The 12332-nt window shown below is 32.0% G+C and overlaps 1 protein-coding gene across 15 annotated transcripts in view; it reads right to left on the bottom strand.

Annotated features, from left to right (window-relative positions):
* LOC105227362 (uncharacterized) overlaps nt 1-12332 on the bottom strand; it is a 111453-nt gene that overhangs the window by 32123 nt on the left and 66998 nt on the right. For 9 of the 15 annotated variants that reach the window (XM_049459142.1, XM_049459141.1, XM_049459145.1 and 6 more), the window contains 6 exons: nt 9420-9508; nt 7942-8016; nt 7522-7586; nt 7193-7413; nt 5032-5114; nt 3638-3775 (listed from right to left, as the gene is read on the bottom strand). In XM_049459142.1, coding sequence (XP_049315099.1) covers nt 3638-3775; nt 5032-5114; nt 7193-7413; nt 7522-7586; nt 7942-8016; nt 9420-9508 — 671 coding nt within the window. Of the gene's footprint in view, nt 1-1704; nt 1858-3637; nt 3776-5031; nt 5115-7192; nt 7414-7521; nt 7587-7941; nt 8017-9419; nt 9509-12332 lie in introns of all 15 variants that reach the window. The other 6 variants (XM_049459140.1, XM_049459146.1, XM_049459152.1 and 3 more) reach the window with 3 other exon arrangements.

Consider the following 12332-nt stretch of genomic DNA (forward strand, 5'->3'; position numbering starts at 1 on the left):
CCGGCAAAAGCTTTCGATATATTATATTTATGTATATTGTAAATTACATATTTCCATACTATCTCATTTATCACCAACTAAATGTATTGTCTGTGGCTATTTTTAATTATAACTTAAAATTAAGCTTTGTATCAGTGGCACTCTAAATACCTACTCACTAAGTCCAGACTATGTTATGAAGTTTATAACTGCATACTTATTCACCTAAGCTTTCATGAAAGCTTCTATTGGCATACTTGTTCACTTAAGCATCCCTAAAAGCTTTTGGCATACCTGTTAACCCAAGCATCCCTGAAAGCTTTTTAGCATACTTATTCATCTAAGCTTCCATGAAAGCTTCTTTTGGCGTTTCTATCGGCAAACTTGTTCACCTAATCATTCCTGAAAGCTTTTTGGCATATTTTTCACCTAAGCGTCCCTGAAAGCTTTTTGACACACTTTTTCACCAAAGCTTCCATGAAAGCTTCTTTTGAAATACTTGTTTATTTAAGGATCTCTGAAAGCTTTATGGCATACTTATTCACCTAAGCATCCCTGAAAGCTTTTTTGGCATTCAGGTTATGGGAATGTAATTAAAATTTTTTGGGTATGTGGAGTTTGCAAATTTTTTCAAAAGTAATTCGGTGTTTTCTACTTTAATAAAAAACTTATTGCATGCAGTAAAACGCAAATATTTTTAAGGCTTTCGGTTTTCTTCGTATGAAAATGAGAATGCTAAATCTAATGGCAAGGCGCTAAAGACAAATTGGTTTTTACTAAAAAATACTTTTAAGAGAATGTAAAAAAAAGAGACTGCTGAAAAATTATGTATTCTATAAATATGTTGCATAAAAGCAATAAATAAGTATTTTACTTGCCACATCAGCACGAGCGTATGTGAATTATATGCGAATAATTAAGTACTGACAAGCAAACTAAATATCTGTTGCAACATTTACCTCAAATTAATAATAAAAGTGGCAAGTGGCAATTGAAAAAATTTTATTAAAAATATTTAAGGCTTGGTAAAGGGCGATTCTAGGTAATAACGGTAAAGGGCGAGCGCTAGAATGCAGATATGGCTAACGAGCGCTTTTAGAGAAGGGCAGGGATTTCATTGGTTGTGTTTGGGAAACGATAGGAACTTTTTTAAAATTTCATTTTATATATATTTTTGAAATAAATTGTTTTTGAACATTTGCTAAATGAATTGCGCAACAATAAATTTAATAAAGTTACCTTTTCCAAATATTACTATAATTACGAAATTACTATAATGAAAATTCAATCAAATCGTAAAACAAAATACGCAAACTACAATATAATCAAAACGATTATTCGAATTGTATACTGGCATAGCATTTACCGTGGGTGAAATGTTCTGTGGTGAAATTTGGAGTGAGCATGTTTAGCAAATAACCGGTACGAGCATTCAAAATTATAGCAAACAAATTTTGAATATACATACAAATGTAAAAGTTAGCTGGCATACTACAGAGAAATAAAATTTGTTTATAATTTGTTCATAAAAGTAAACAAATGTTTTGTAGTTGCATATCTAATAAATAATACTGATTTATTTATTGGATTTTTTTTATGAATGGGTTGAGAATTATGGGAGATTTTAGTTTGTTTCTGGTTTTGTATACTCCTTTGTAAGTTGTGATGGGTTGTTGGCAATTTTGTTTCATTATTTTTTTGTGATTATTAATGTTTTGTTTTTACCTATCATCGATCTAGCCGGAACTGCATTCCATTCTAGCCAGAATGTTATAAATGATGACGTCACCAGTATAATGCCGGGTATAAAAACGGTGGTGAAATAGAATGCACGATCTCTGGTAAATATTAAATCGACCCTAAGACAGCTGTAGTTCCCTACGTTGTTGTTTGTTAGGTTGATTGGTTCGGTTGTTGGCATTCATATAGACATATTTATATATATGGATAGTGGATTTTATTAATATAGTGTTTACGCTTGTTAAATTCAGTTTATAATATAGTTCTTCACGCTAGCTAACTGGCAATGCTATTTTTGTTTTCACACATTTCAAGCAAATTTGCTATTAACTTCAAGTTACGCAGGCATTTTTAACTAGCAATATGACAATATTATAGCTAAATAAATGTATATGCATATGATATTTAATATGCTGCATATTAAGTAACTGCAAATCGGCGTTTACAAACATATAACATATAGAAAACATAAAATGTAGTCGTTACAAGGACTTTCTATGTAAAAAAAAAATATCACACTAGACAATGTATTGAAAAAATTAAAAATTAGCTTAAAATGCTACAATAAATTTAGAAATACTTTAAATTAAAAAATAATAATAATTAATATACTTAATTAATTAAGTAATGTCCTTAACAGAATAACTACAGCATTCAAATTATACATTATACATATAGTCTTTATTTTCTCTGAAAACGTCCAACAACTAAATACAGCAAAAATTATCGACTAATATTTACTGACGACAAAATTTCATCGATATCATCAATAAAGATATATAATCTTTAATCTGATGTCATAAGTCCTTATGATTAAAACGTTATTTAAAGGATGAGCGTGATAGTTGGACTCTGAGCACTGAGGACACCGTCAGCTACAGTGAGCTGTCACGCTTTCGTGCAACTGGCTGACAACCATTTATGTGAACTGCATTAGATTGACATATTTTCCTGGGGCTTGAAGGCAGATTAGGGTTACGTTCATCCCGAAGGCCGGTAAGGGATCGCAACTGTCAGACAAGGAGTTTAGACTCTTCAGTCTCTCTTCTTTCTTACTAAAAACTTTAAAAAGATCTGCACATAAATGGTAGTATTTCAAGAAATCGACGTTTAAGGGCATAGCATATCTATTTCTATTGCAAAGGTGAGTCAGTGGGCACTGCCTTGCATACTTTTGTGTCTGAGCACGAGAGGACCATAATGAAAAATCAGCTATCAGCTCCAGTTTTAGGCGACCTAGCCTCTGCAGCGTCATCCTAGACTCTTTCAAAGTGATGAATATCCACATCGATAGTAAGACAGCGATTTTAGCCTTGAGTGCGCTTACGACTAGCGAAAGCATGTCTACTAGACTCCTTGTCTCTAGCATCGATCGAGTTGCTTTATTATTAGACTGGTTTGGGCGCTATTGCAGGAAATTGTGAGGCTGATGAGCTTGCTGGGATAAGCACATTAGTCTAAATTACTGAAGAATGGCAACGGGCAGAACCTAAATTGACATTTTGTGGCTCATTACTAGACTGTTGGGCCTCAAACCAAATCAGAAAGTTTTGTTCAAGTAATATAAAAAATAATAATATTATTAATAAAAAAATTATAAAAAAAATTATAATAATAAATATAATAATAATAATAATAATAAACATAATAATAATAATAATAATAATAATAATATATCATTTAATTATAAAAAAACTGAAGCATAAAAATACAGAAAAGAAGCAGACACTCAAACGTTCTAATATTATTCATATTTATAACAGAAACAAAGAAAAAATAATGACATCACTATATAAAAAATTTTTAACTCCAAATATACTTTCTTGCAACTACTTTTTCTGTTAATCAAAATAAATATATTTTTCATTGATTATATATAAATATTATTGTTTTTAATAATCAGTCTCGACTCACTCACCTCGCCAACTATTTTGGTCGCAGGGTGTTGTTTGATTTTTTATTAAATACGCATTTAATGTGGTTAGTGAGGGACTCTTACGCAGTGTGTCCTCGTCATTTTTCCAAACATACTTGATTTGCGCCTCCTCATAGGAAACTGTGAAGTAGAGGAATTGATAGAAAATTAATTGAGTATCAAATAAAAAAAGTTGGTGATGGAAAATTAATATGTTTTGGCTTATGTTGGTAAAAGAGATATATTTTTGGACAGTGACAATACTTTTCCGGTATATAACTAAGTACTTTAGGGTGGTTAAAAAAAATATTTTTTCCGTTTTTTACTCTGAAAAATAGGTTTCTAGACTAGACACCTCTAAGAAAGTCTCTGTAACTAAGAGATATATAATTTGATCGATCAAAATCAAGTTATTGTTGAAAAACTCTTTTCATAAGATATCTGCACGATAACGACCCTATCCCAGTTTGCTTTAGACTTGTATAAAAAAAATTTGAGTTATTTGAGTAATTACGAACCATTAAATGTCTCTCAGCTTAACATTAAGAAGGAAACTGCAAAAAATACCTGATGGCCAACACAGCTATAACGAACACAATTCATTAGTGAGCGCCTACGCCGTAGCAAAGGAACTAGCGCCCGACAGCTGAATGGCAACGCCAAGCATCCATTGTCTGAAGCGGTAAATAAAAGTAAGAAAAGCAAAAGAAGGCGCACGAACAGCAGGCATTATTATCCATGTCGGTCGCGCGCCCATAGACAGACAAAAATATTTGCTGTTGGCAACGCGCGCAAACAAAGGCGATTCGCCTGCTGCCTCAGCGCACCGCATCCCCACAGCCAGTGTAGTTATTAAGCTGCTGTATACAATATACGAGTATATGCCGCACACAATAAGACTTGCGCTGAGTGCATGTGGGGGCGGTGCGGTGTTGCTGGCGTGGCTGACGTGACGCTGTCGGAAGCGCATAAATGCGAAAATGAATTGTATTGCCATTCCCAGTTCACCTTTTAAATGCTGCTTTCAATTGATCCAGCACTTTGTTTGCATTTATTTTTCCATTTTCCATTTTCACTTCACCCATTTTTGTTTTTGTTGTTTTCGCTTCTTACACAAAAGCTGGCAATTTACTATTTATTGCTGCGCTAATTTTAATTAATATCAAACAATACATTGCTTTACCTGAACGCCAGCCAATGCATTAAAAAACAATATTGAAAAGTGTGTGGGTGTGTGTGTGTGGTAAATATGAAAAATTGTTTTGATGAGCGCGTAAATATTTTTATTGCTTTTCATTATTATGTGTAGCGTTTATTTTCATTATTTTCGCCGCTTTATTATTTCATTATATTGGGTATGCGTGTTTATTTGCGCATATTTTATTATATTTACTTACTGCTTTCCATGGAGAAGGAGCACTTCGGATCATCGAACGGGAATATGTGTAGGCTACCTTGGCAGGATAATATTAAGTGGCGTCTGCAAATGTAGAAAATTAGAAAAAAAAAAACATTATAATAATTTGTTGATTTTTAGTTTCTGATTTCTACTTTTTTTCTGTTTGAGCACAAATTTCTAAAATACTGAATTATGAAACTATTTTTTAAGCCGTCGTGATAAATTTAAAAACGTTAAAAAATAATAAAAAAATTGAAAAGAAATTAAAAAAAAAGTTAAAAAAAAAAATTAAAAAAAAAAAAATTAAAAAAAAAGTTTTAAAATAATCGATTTTCCATTTACGATATCTTTAAAAATGACGTACTAAAATTTCAACTCGATATCTCAAATAGTTTTAGAGTTACAGCCATTTAAAAGGTATCACTACAGCAGCGTCTTTTAGCGTCTTCGGAGCTTTCGCAAAACTCCAAATATACTAACACAAATTTCACTGTGTGTTCTTAAAATATGTATAAATATACCCTGAAATTTTCAAAATAATTGATAAAGTAGTTATATTTTAAAAAAATTCCAAAAATCTGCGTTATTTCAGGCAGCTTTGGTTTAAAACAGACTCAAGTTATTTTTTAACAGCAGAGCATATACATCTAAATTAATTTTTAAAATTTTTCTTTTACTTTTTTTTTGCTATTTTATGTGCATATATTTTATAGCAATCTTCGATGATATGCGTAGGTTATCAAGTTTAATTTTTAAGTATTGTAATGGCGCATATTCATGCCAAAATGTTACTCATACGCCGTGTTGCTTTTCAAGTATCAAGCAACGTATACTAGCGCAAAATTTCAACTGATTTGGAGCGAAATAATGTAAACCATTAAAAATTAAAAATAGTTCGATTGTATTAGTACAAAACAGGGTTCTCCAATAAGAGTGCTTTAAGGCGTTATAGTGACTTGTGAATTGCTAAAATTGGATTTTGTTTATGTACATGTGTCTGTTTATTTGTACATGAAGTAGTCTCTCAATTTTTGAGATATCGTTTTGAAATGTTGCACATGCTCTTATCTCCACAAAAAGTTGCTCATTTGTCGGAAGCGCCGATATCGGTTCACTATAGCATATATCTGCCATACAAACTGAATAACTGTATGGAAAACTTTTTTATTTGTGAAGCGTTTTTTTCATATTTTCATTGGCAGATAGTGCTTGAAGTTATTTGTGACCATTTGTATTCAAAGTATTATAAGAACTCAGCTTTTGATCATTTAAAGTCTCGATCTTAGAAAATTTTAATTTCCAGTTTTCGTTCAATCGCAACAGATTAGTTTATAAAATCAGAAAATTGGTGCTAAAATCCAATTAAATACATATATATTCAGACATTTAGATTCTTTTTGAGTCAATCAATTTTTTATTCCATCATATTTTGTAAGATACCATAACTTTCAATTAGATATATGCGCAACATATGAACTTTCATAGTAGTGAACATAGCCTTTCTCTGCTAAAAGAAAATCAGCAAAATAGTTATTTTTCTGCTTAAAGCTTCAAACCTGCGCGTCACCTACTAATCCTACATAAAATACGCAAACTTGCAACATCATGCTACAGCAACCAACGTTGCGGTACGCCAGAGTGTACAGCTGTAACTAATGTCAACATTTGCATTTCCTTACATATGTACACATAAAAGTGTATGTGGGTATAAACGCCAAGAAATTATTTATTCAAAATTTTCTGATGCGTGACTAAAAAATGTCGCGCTGCAAACAATAGCCGAGTGAATGCCGAGTCAGTGCCATAGCGAGCGCAAAGCGTGGCGCATGCACTTGGTCACTGCGCATACTAATGAAATGGCGCACGCGACAAGGTATTATTTTCATATTTTATATATTTTTTCTGCGTTTTTCTTTTTCTTTTATTTTTATTTTTATTTTTTTCTTTCTCTTTTTCTTATGCGTTGTGGATGTATTTTGTAAGCCAAAGCTGTGTAAAAATTTGCATTTTTCAAACATTTCGTTGCGCGTTTCATGCCGCCCTGCAGGCGCCATTCGTTGCGCGAAAATGTCACTGTAACAATATTTCCTTTTTTATTAAAAAAAAATTCTATTTAATGCGTTGTAAGTTTCAATTTTACTTGTAACGCCCATACACACCTCATTGCGTACGTAATGGTCCCGTTACGGTAGATTCTTAAAGCGAAATGCATTGGTATAATGGGGTCCTTAAAGTCGCCGTGCATAATGAAGTAGGTGTCCGGTGTCCAGATGCTGTCGTGATGATGCAATGCATTCAAAAAGTCATAATGCGATTTGTTGCCATATTGTAGACGCGGATCGTTCCACTGTTGATTCAGCAGAAACTCGACTTCGTATTTCTGTTGGGTGTGAAAGTGGCGATGGATTGGAAATTTATTAGTGTTGCTTCAATATATTTTCATTACTCATTATTAAAAGAAAGTTAGATATTCATTTGAAAGACTCACCAAACTACTCTCATCGGGCGAGGCCAAGCTGAGCAGCAACACATTCACATTCACCGTCAAAGTACCTGCGTTGAAATTTGTGATTTATATAGGGTATATTATTAGTGTTTGTATGACAAATTTAATGATAGAGTTCAAAATAAAAGATTTTTTAAAAATTTTGCATTTCTATTGAAAAGAAAATACATAAATCTTTGTACATATGTATATTAAACATATGTAGTTACAGAAAATCATATAAGTTAACGCGGCATAACCGCTAATAACTGAAATGATATAAACCAGCAAGTAAAGAGGCCAATCTACAAACACAAAATAGCGACCGCTGCGATTTTTATTACAAAAACTCAAGTGTAAAGTGCTTGGAAAAGTAGTAAAATGTGCTTTTTTCTAGGCTTTATGGATTTAGATGGAACAAACCGCGATTGTGTGGCCTCCTCGAGTTGCTAACTTTGGCCATATCCGGTGAAGACAAACCACAGCAAAAATCCTCATCTGTAAAATTGAAATCGAAGAATTTAACTACAGTACTAAGGATATTTAATAGTTTTTTTTAATTATATATAAAACATATATAAAAAATCTCTAACGCAGCAAGAATTCATGCTCTTTGACAAATGTCTTCATGTAAGGTCGGCGCTATCTATTGTTAACAGCTTCGCTTTAAAAAAAACCTTAAATCTTATAACTATACACACGAAATGTATAGATAATCTCGAGTTATTCCCTGTCGAGTTTTTAGTTCTTTGTCGAATAAAAATTCGGGTTTTTTTCGGTTATGTATACCCAAATGTTTTGGGTAGTTCTTTCAACGCGGTCATTATACCATATATAAAATCTCGAAAGAAGTGTGTTATTCTGAGCTGAGTTGATAGTTCTTCATTGTTTAAAAATTCGGATATGTTTCGGTTATGTATACCTTAATGTTTTCGGTAGGTTTATGCACGTATATAAAACTTCGAAAACAGCATATAATTCTTTGCCTAGTTGATAGGTCTTCGTTGAATAAAAACTTAGATCGGTGTAATCCTTTTTTATAATTTTCAAAGGCTTCTGCACTAGTCCACTAACAACCTGTAGTATAAACTTTAACTATTAACAAAGAACTCGTGCATATGCGCCAATAAAAAAATATATATTTCCATGCCACCCACGACCTGCAGGAATTTGGTTTAATTTCAGCTGACAGATACTGGCGCAGGCATATGTTTTTTTAATATTTAAAAAAAAATTTTTTTTTTTTTAAATATTTTTTTGACCATTTTTTTGTTTAAAAATATTTTTCTTATCTTTTTTTAATTTTTTAAAATTATTTTCCAATGTAAAAAAAATTTTATTATTCAATTAAAAAAATTCATATCAATAAAAAAAAATTAATAATATTTTTTTAATTTATTAGATTAAAAATTTTTTTTTTTTAATAATTTTCCAAATTTTTTTATAATTAAAAAAAATTTGCAAATTTTTTTTGAGTTTTTTATATTTCTCCAATTTTTTTTATGGTCCTTTGCATATTTTTGTATTTTTTTCTTTGATTCAAAACTTGATTCTTCATTTTTGCCATGCCACTGCCCGCCAATGGTCATTTGTGCCGCACAGTTGCGCATTTTTTCCACATGTGTTACGGTTGTGGCAACAAAACCAACAAGTTACCCACAAGTGGGCCCTCATACATATCCGCCTTTAGACACTTTTGTGGATTTTACACACACACACAAACAAGAAAAAAATAAAACGGAAGAAACTCCACACACACACTCACACTAACAAGGCTGTTTGCACAATTTCCCAGCTGAGTAAACGGGCATTGCCAAGTAACAGGCATTCACATACGCACACATACATGCACACACCCACTTGCATACGCTTGTAAAATTTAAGCATCTGCGCGCACTCACCGTTAACTGGCGGCAGTAGACGTTTATCGTAACGTTTCTTCTCCAGCAACAAGTCCAAAATTTCCTTATCCGAGCTGGACTCGTCGAATCTGTGAATAAAAGAGTTGAAAGAGAGTGGAAGCGGAGAAAGAGCAAAAGTTGAAATGAAAAAATAAAGAAATGCTATAACTGTAACTTCAAGGTAATGGTTGCACAGAAAAAATGTTAAAATTTTATAACCTAAAATGTGGAAATGCCTTTATACCATATAATATGTATAAAAGTGGCAAGTTAAGCAAAAAAGGTAATGCAACGATGTATATGTGTATATGTAATGTATATGTACCATATATGATTATATGTATGTGTGCGTTTAATAGTGAGCTACTAATACGGCGCATATAATGTGGCTTTGATGTGTGCAAAAGTAAATATGAACTTTTATTTCAGCTGAGCTAGTAAAATGCTACGCGCTTACAAACACCCTTAAGTAGTTGGTTAGATTTAGTTGCCCGTGTGTGCTGTGGTGCAACTGCGTAGTATGGTGTGTCTGTGTATGTGTGATAGCTTTTCATTTCATTAACAAAATGTGTACGTAAATTTCTATTAAAAAAATCTCGCATAATATACATTTTAGGCAAACTTTTAATTTCCATAGTCTGCTTTTAGGGGTCGTCTGCATTTCACTTGTTTGCATTGAAAACTTTCTTTAACGAGTTTTGCTTTTAGACTTGTGGCTGTTTTTTGTTAGCACAAAATGCTTCAGACTGCGTTGCTGTGTGAGTGCAATTAATTAATTAAATGCTTGAAGTGCGTTTAAATCCTTTTATTGTGTTTTAATGTGCGTGCAGTGAGGGTAGTGATTGTACTATAAGTAATGTAATGTAGGAAATGCATTGATTTTCAGCTGTGACGTTTCTTCTTTCACCACATTCGTCTCTTTGCTGCCACTGTTCAATAGTATGTATAGTCAGAAGCTTGCTAGAGCAGCGGAATTCAATTTATATGTTATTAGCTGAAGGAGAGTGTGAGCTGTTCGCTTACAAAAATAGAAAAGTATGTTTATTTCACATCTAGCTTGAAAATATAACATACATGCTTCTAAACACATTAATTTGTCAAAAATGTTTTACGCCTAAAATTAGGCTATAATTTGATGGGGTCTTTTCTAAAGTTTGGGCAAGGAAAGCTTTTGTGTGACCAAAAATCTTCGAACTTTGATAATGTTTTCTAAGAATTTTCGTATTCTTACCTTCTTAATAATTAAAATTCATCAGCTGGTTGCTATTTTCTCAATGCTCACAACCAAATTTATAGTCTGGACAACAACCTGCAGAGTTAAACACACCCAAATTTACAGTGTGAGCAACAACCCGCAGATTTGTATTACAATTTTAACTCGATTTCAATTCGATAAAGAATTAATGTAGTGAAATATTTTTTTTGTATAGTAAATCGATCTAAATTAACGCTTTAATCGAACAAAGTTCAATTAGCCGAACGAATTCAGTGTAAAAAGACTACTTATAAAGTTGTTTAAGTATCGTTCATAGTTGTTTTTAAATGGAATTGAAAGTCATTTTAGGTCAGGGTGATAATATCTCGAGCATCTGATTTGAAATAATGCTCAGAAGATGTATCTAACTATATAATTTAAGATGTCTTAGTCAATAAATATACAGCATTAGGTTACTTGAGTCCATACTTTGGACTAAAAATCCATCAAATATTTGCACAGCAATGCGAAAATGGTCTCCTGTATACCTAGTTTAAAATTTTTCATTGTAAACTAGCTAGCTAGCAAACTCTAAAAGTCTTTAAAAAAATTTTTCGAAACAAAAAACGAATACCAGCATTTACAAGTGATTCCGCTGCATACAATTTAGATGAAAGAATATATAATTTTATTTGCTGAAAATAAAAAAATCAATTGCTGAATATTTTTTTGATTGAAAAGCGTTTGCGAAGCAGTTATTGTATGCTTTTGTATGCCATGATTGTCTACAGCTACTTACTTAAGCGCGCAATTACGTCGCCCACATCCATGGAAACGATGAGAACTGCGTCCAATTAAAATTATACGAGCGTTTGTTTGTTTTTGTTTGTGTGTTGGATTTTAAGTTACAAGAAATTTCATTTAACTAAGTATATATATTTGTTTTTATTTTGTATTAGCTAAGTATTTTACATACTTTGGCATACAAAGTTTTTAGAACTCAAGAACAACACCGGAAAGCCAAAACTTCGTATATAACGTTGGAACGAACGCGACAAATTATAACAAGGCATACACAATTTGTTATTTGTTTATATACAAGTTGGTTTTTATAGAAAATATGCTAATACATTGAAAGCGCCTGCGAAATGGACGAATTTTGAGCTATTTAGACAAACTAAAAACTGTACAGGGACCCTAAGCTTTATATGCTTGAATTTATAAATATGTATCTGACGAACAATATATTCAAAAATGTAAATTATGTGGACTTGGATACTATATATAATATGTAGTGAGCGATTAGCAAAATTTCTTCTAAGCGTCAATATATATTAAATGTGTATGAAATTTGGCTGATCTTGGTACTGACAAATTTTAGATTTTTCAAAATTAAAGTTATCATGGTTTGGCAATGTTAACTAAGCTTGAATATAACTGTATTTTTCAAGAACATAAGCTAAATTAACACTGTAAAGGAAACACTGAAAATTGGCATGCAAATTTGTTTAGTATACAAGTTTTGCAGACAATGCAGTCTACATTCAGGCATTAATTTATTAAATTGTTTTAGGGAGCTTAAAATATACATTTAGGCGTTCGTTTATATAAGAAACAATGTAGTCTGCATTTAGGCGCTAAACAAAACGAACTAAAATTAAAAGTTTATTTTAACAAGGATTGTTTTTTCGGTTTAGTAGGCAGTAAGCGCCGCATTG

Source organism: Bactrocera dorsalis, chromosome 5 (assembly GCF_023373825.1).
Source record: "Bactrocera dorsalis isolate Fly_Bdor chromosome 5, ASM2337382v1, whole genome shotgun sequence".
NCBI lineage: Eukaryota > Metazoa > Arthropoda > Insecta > Diptera > Tephritidae > Bactrocera > Bactrocera dorsalis.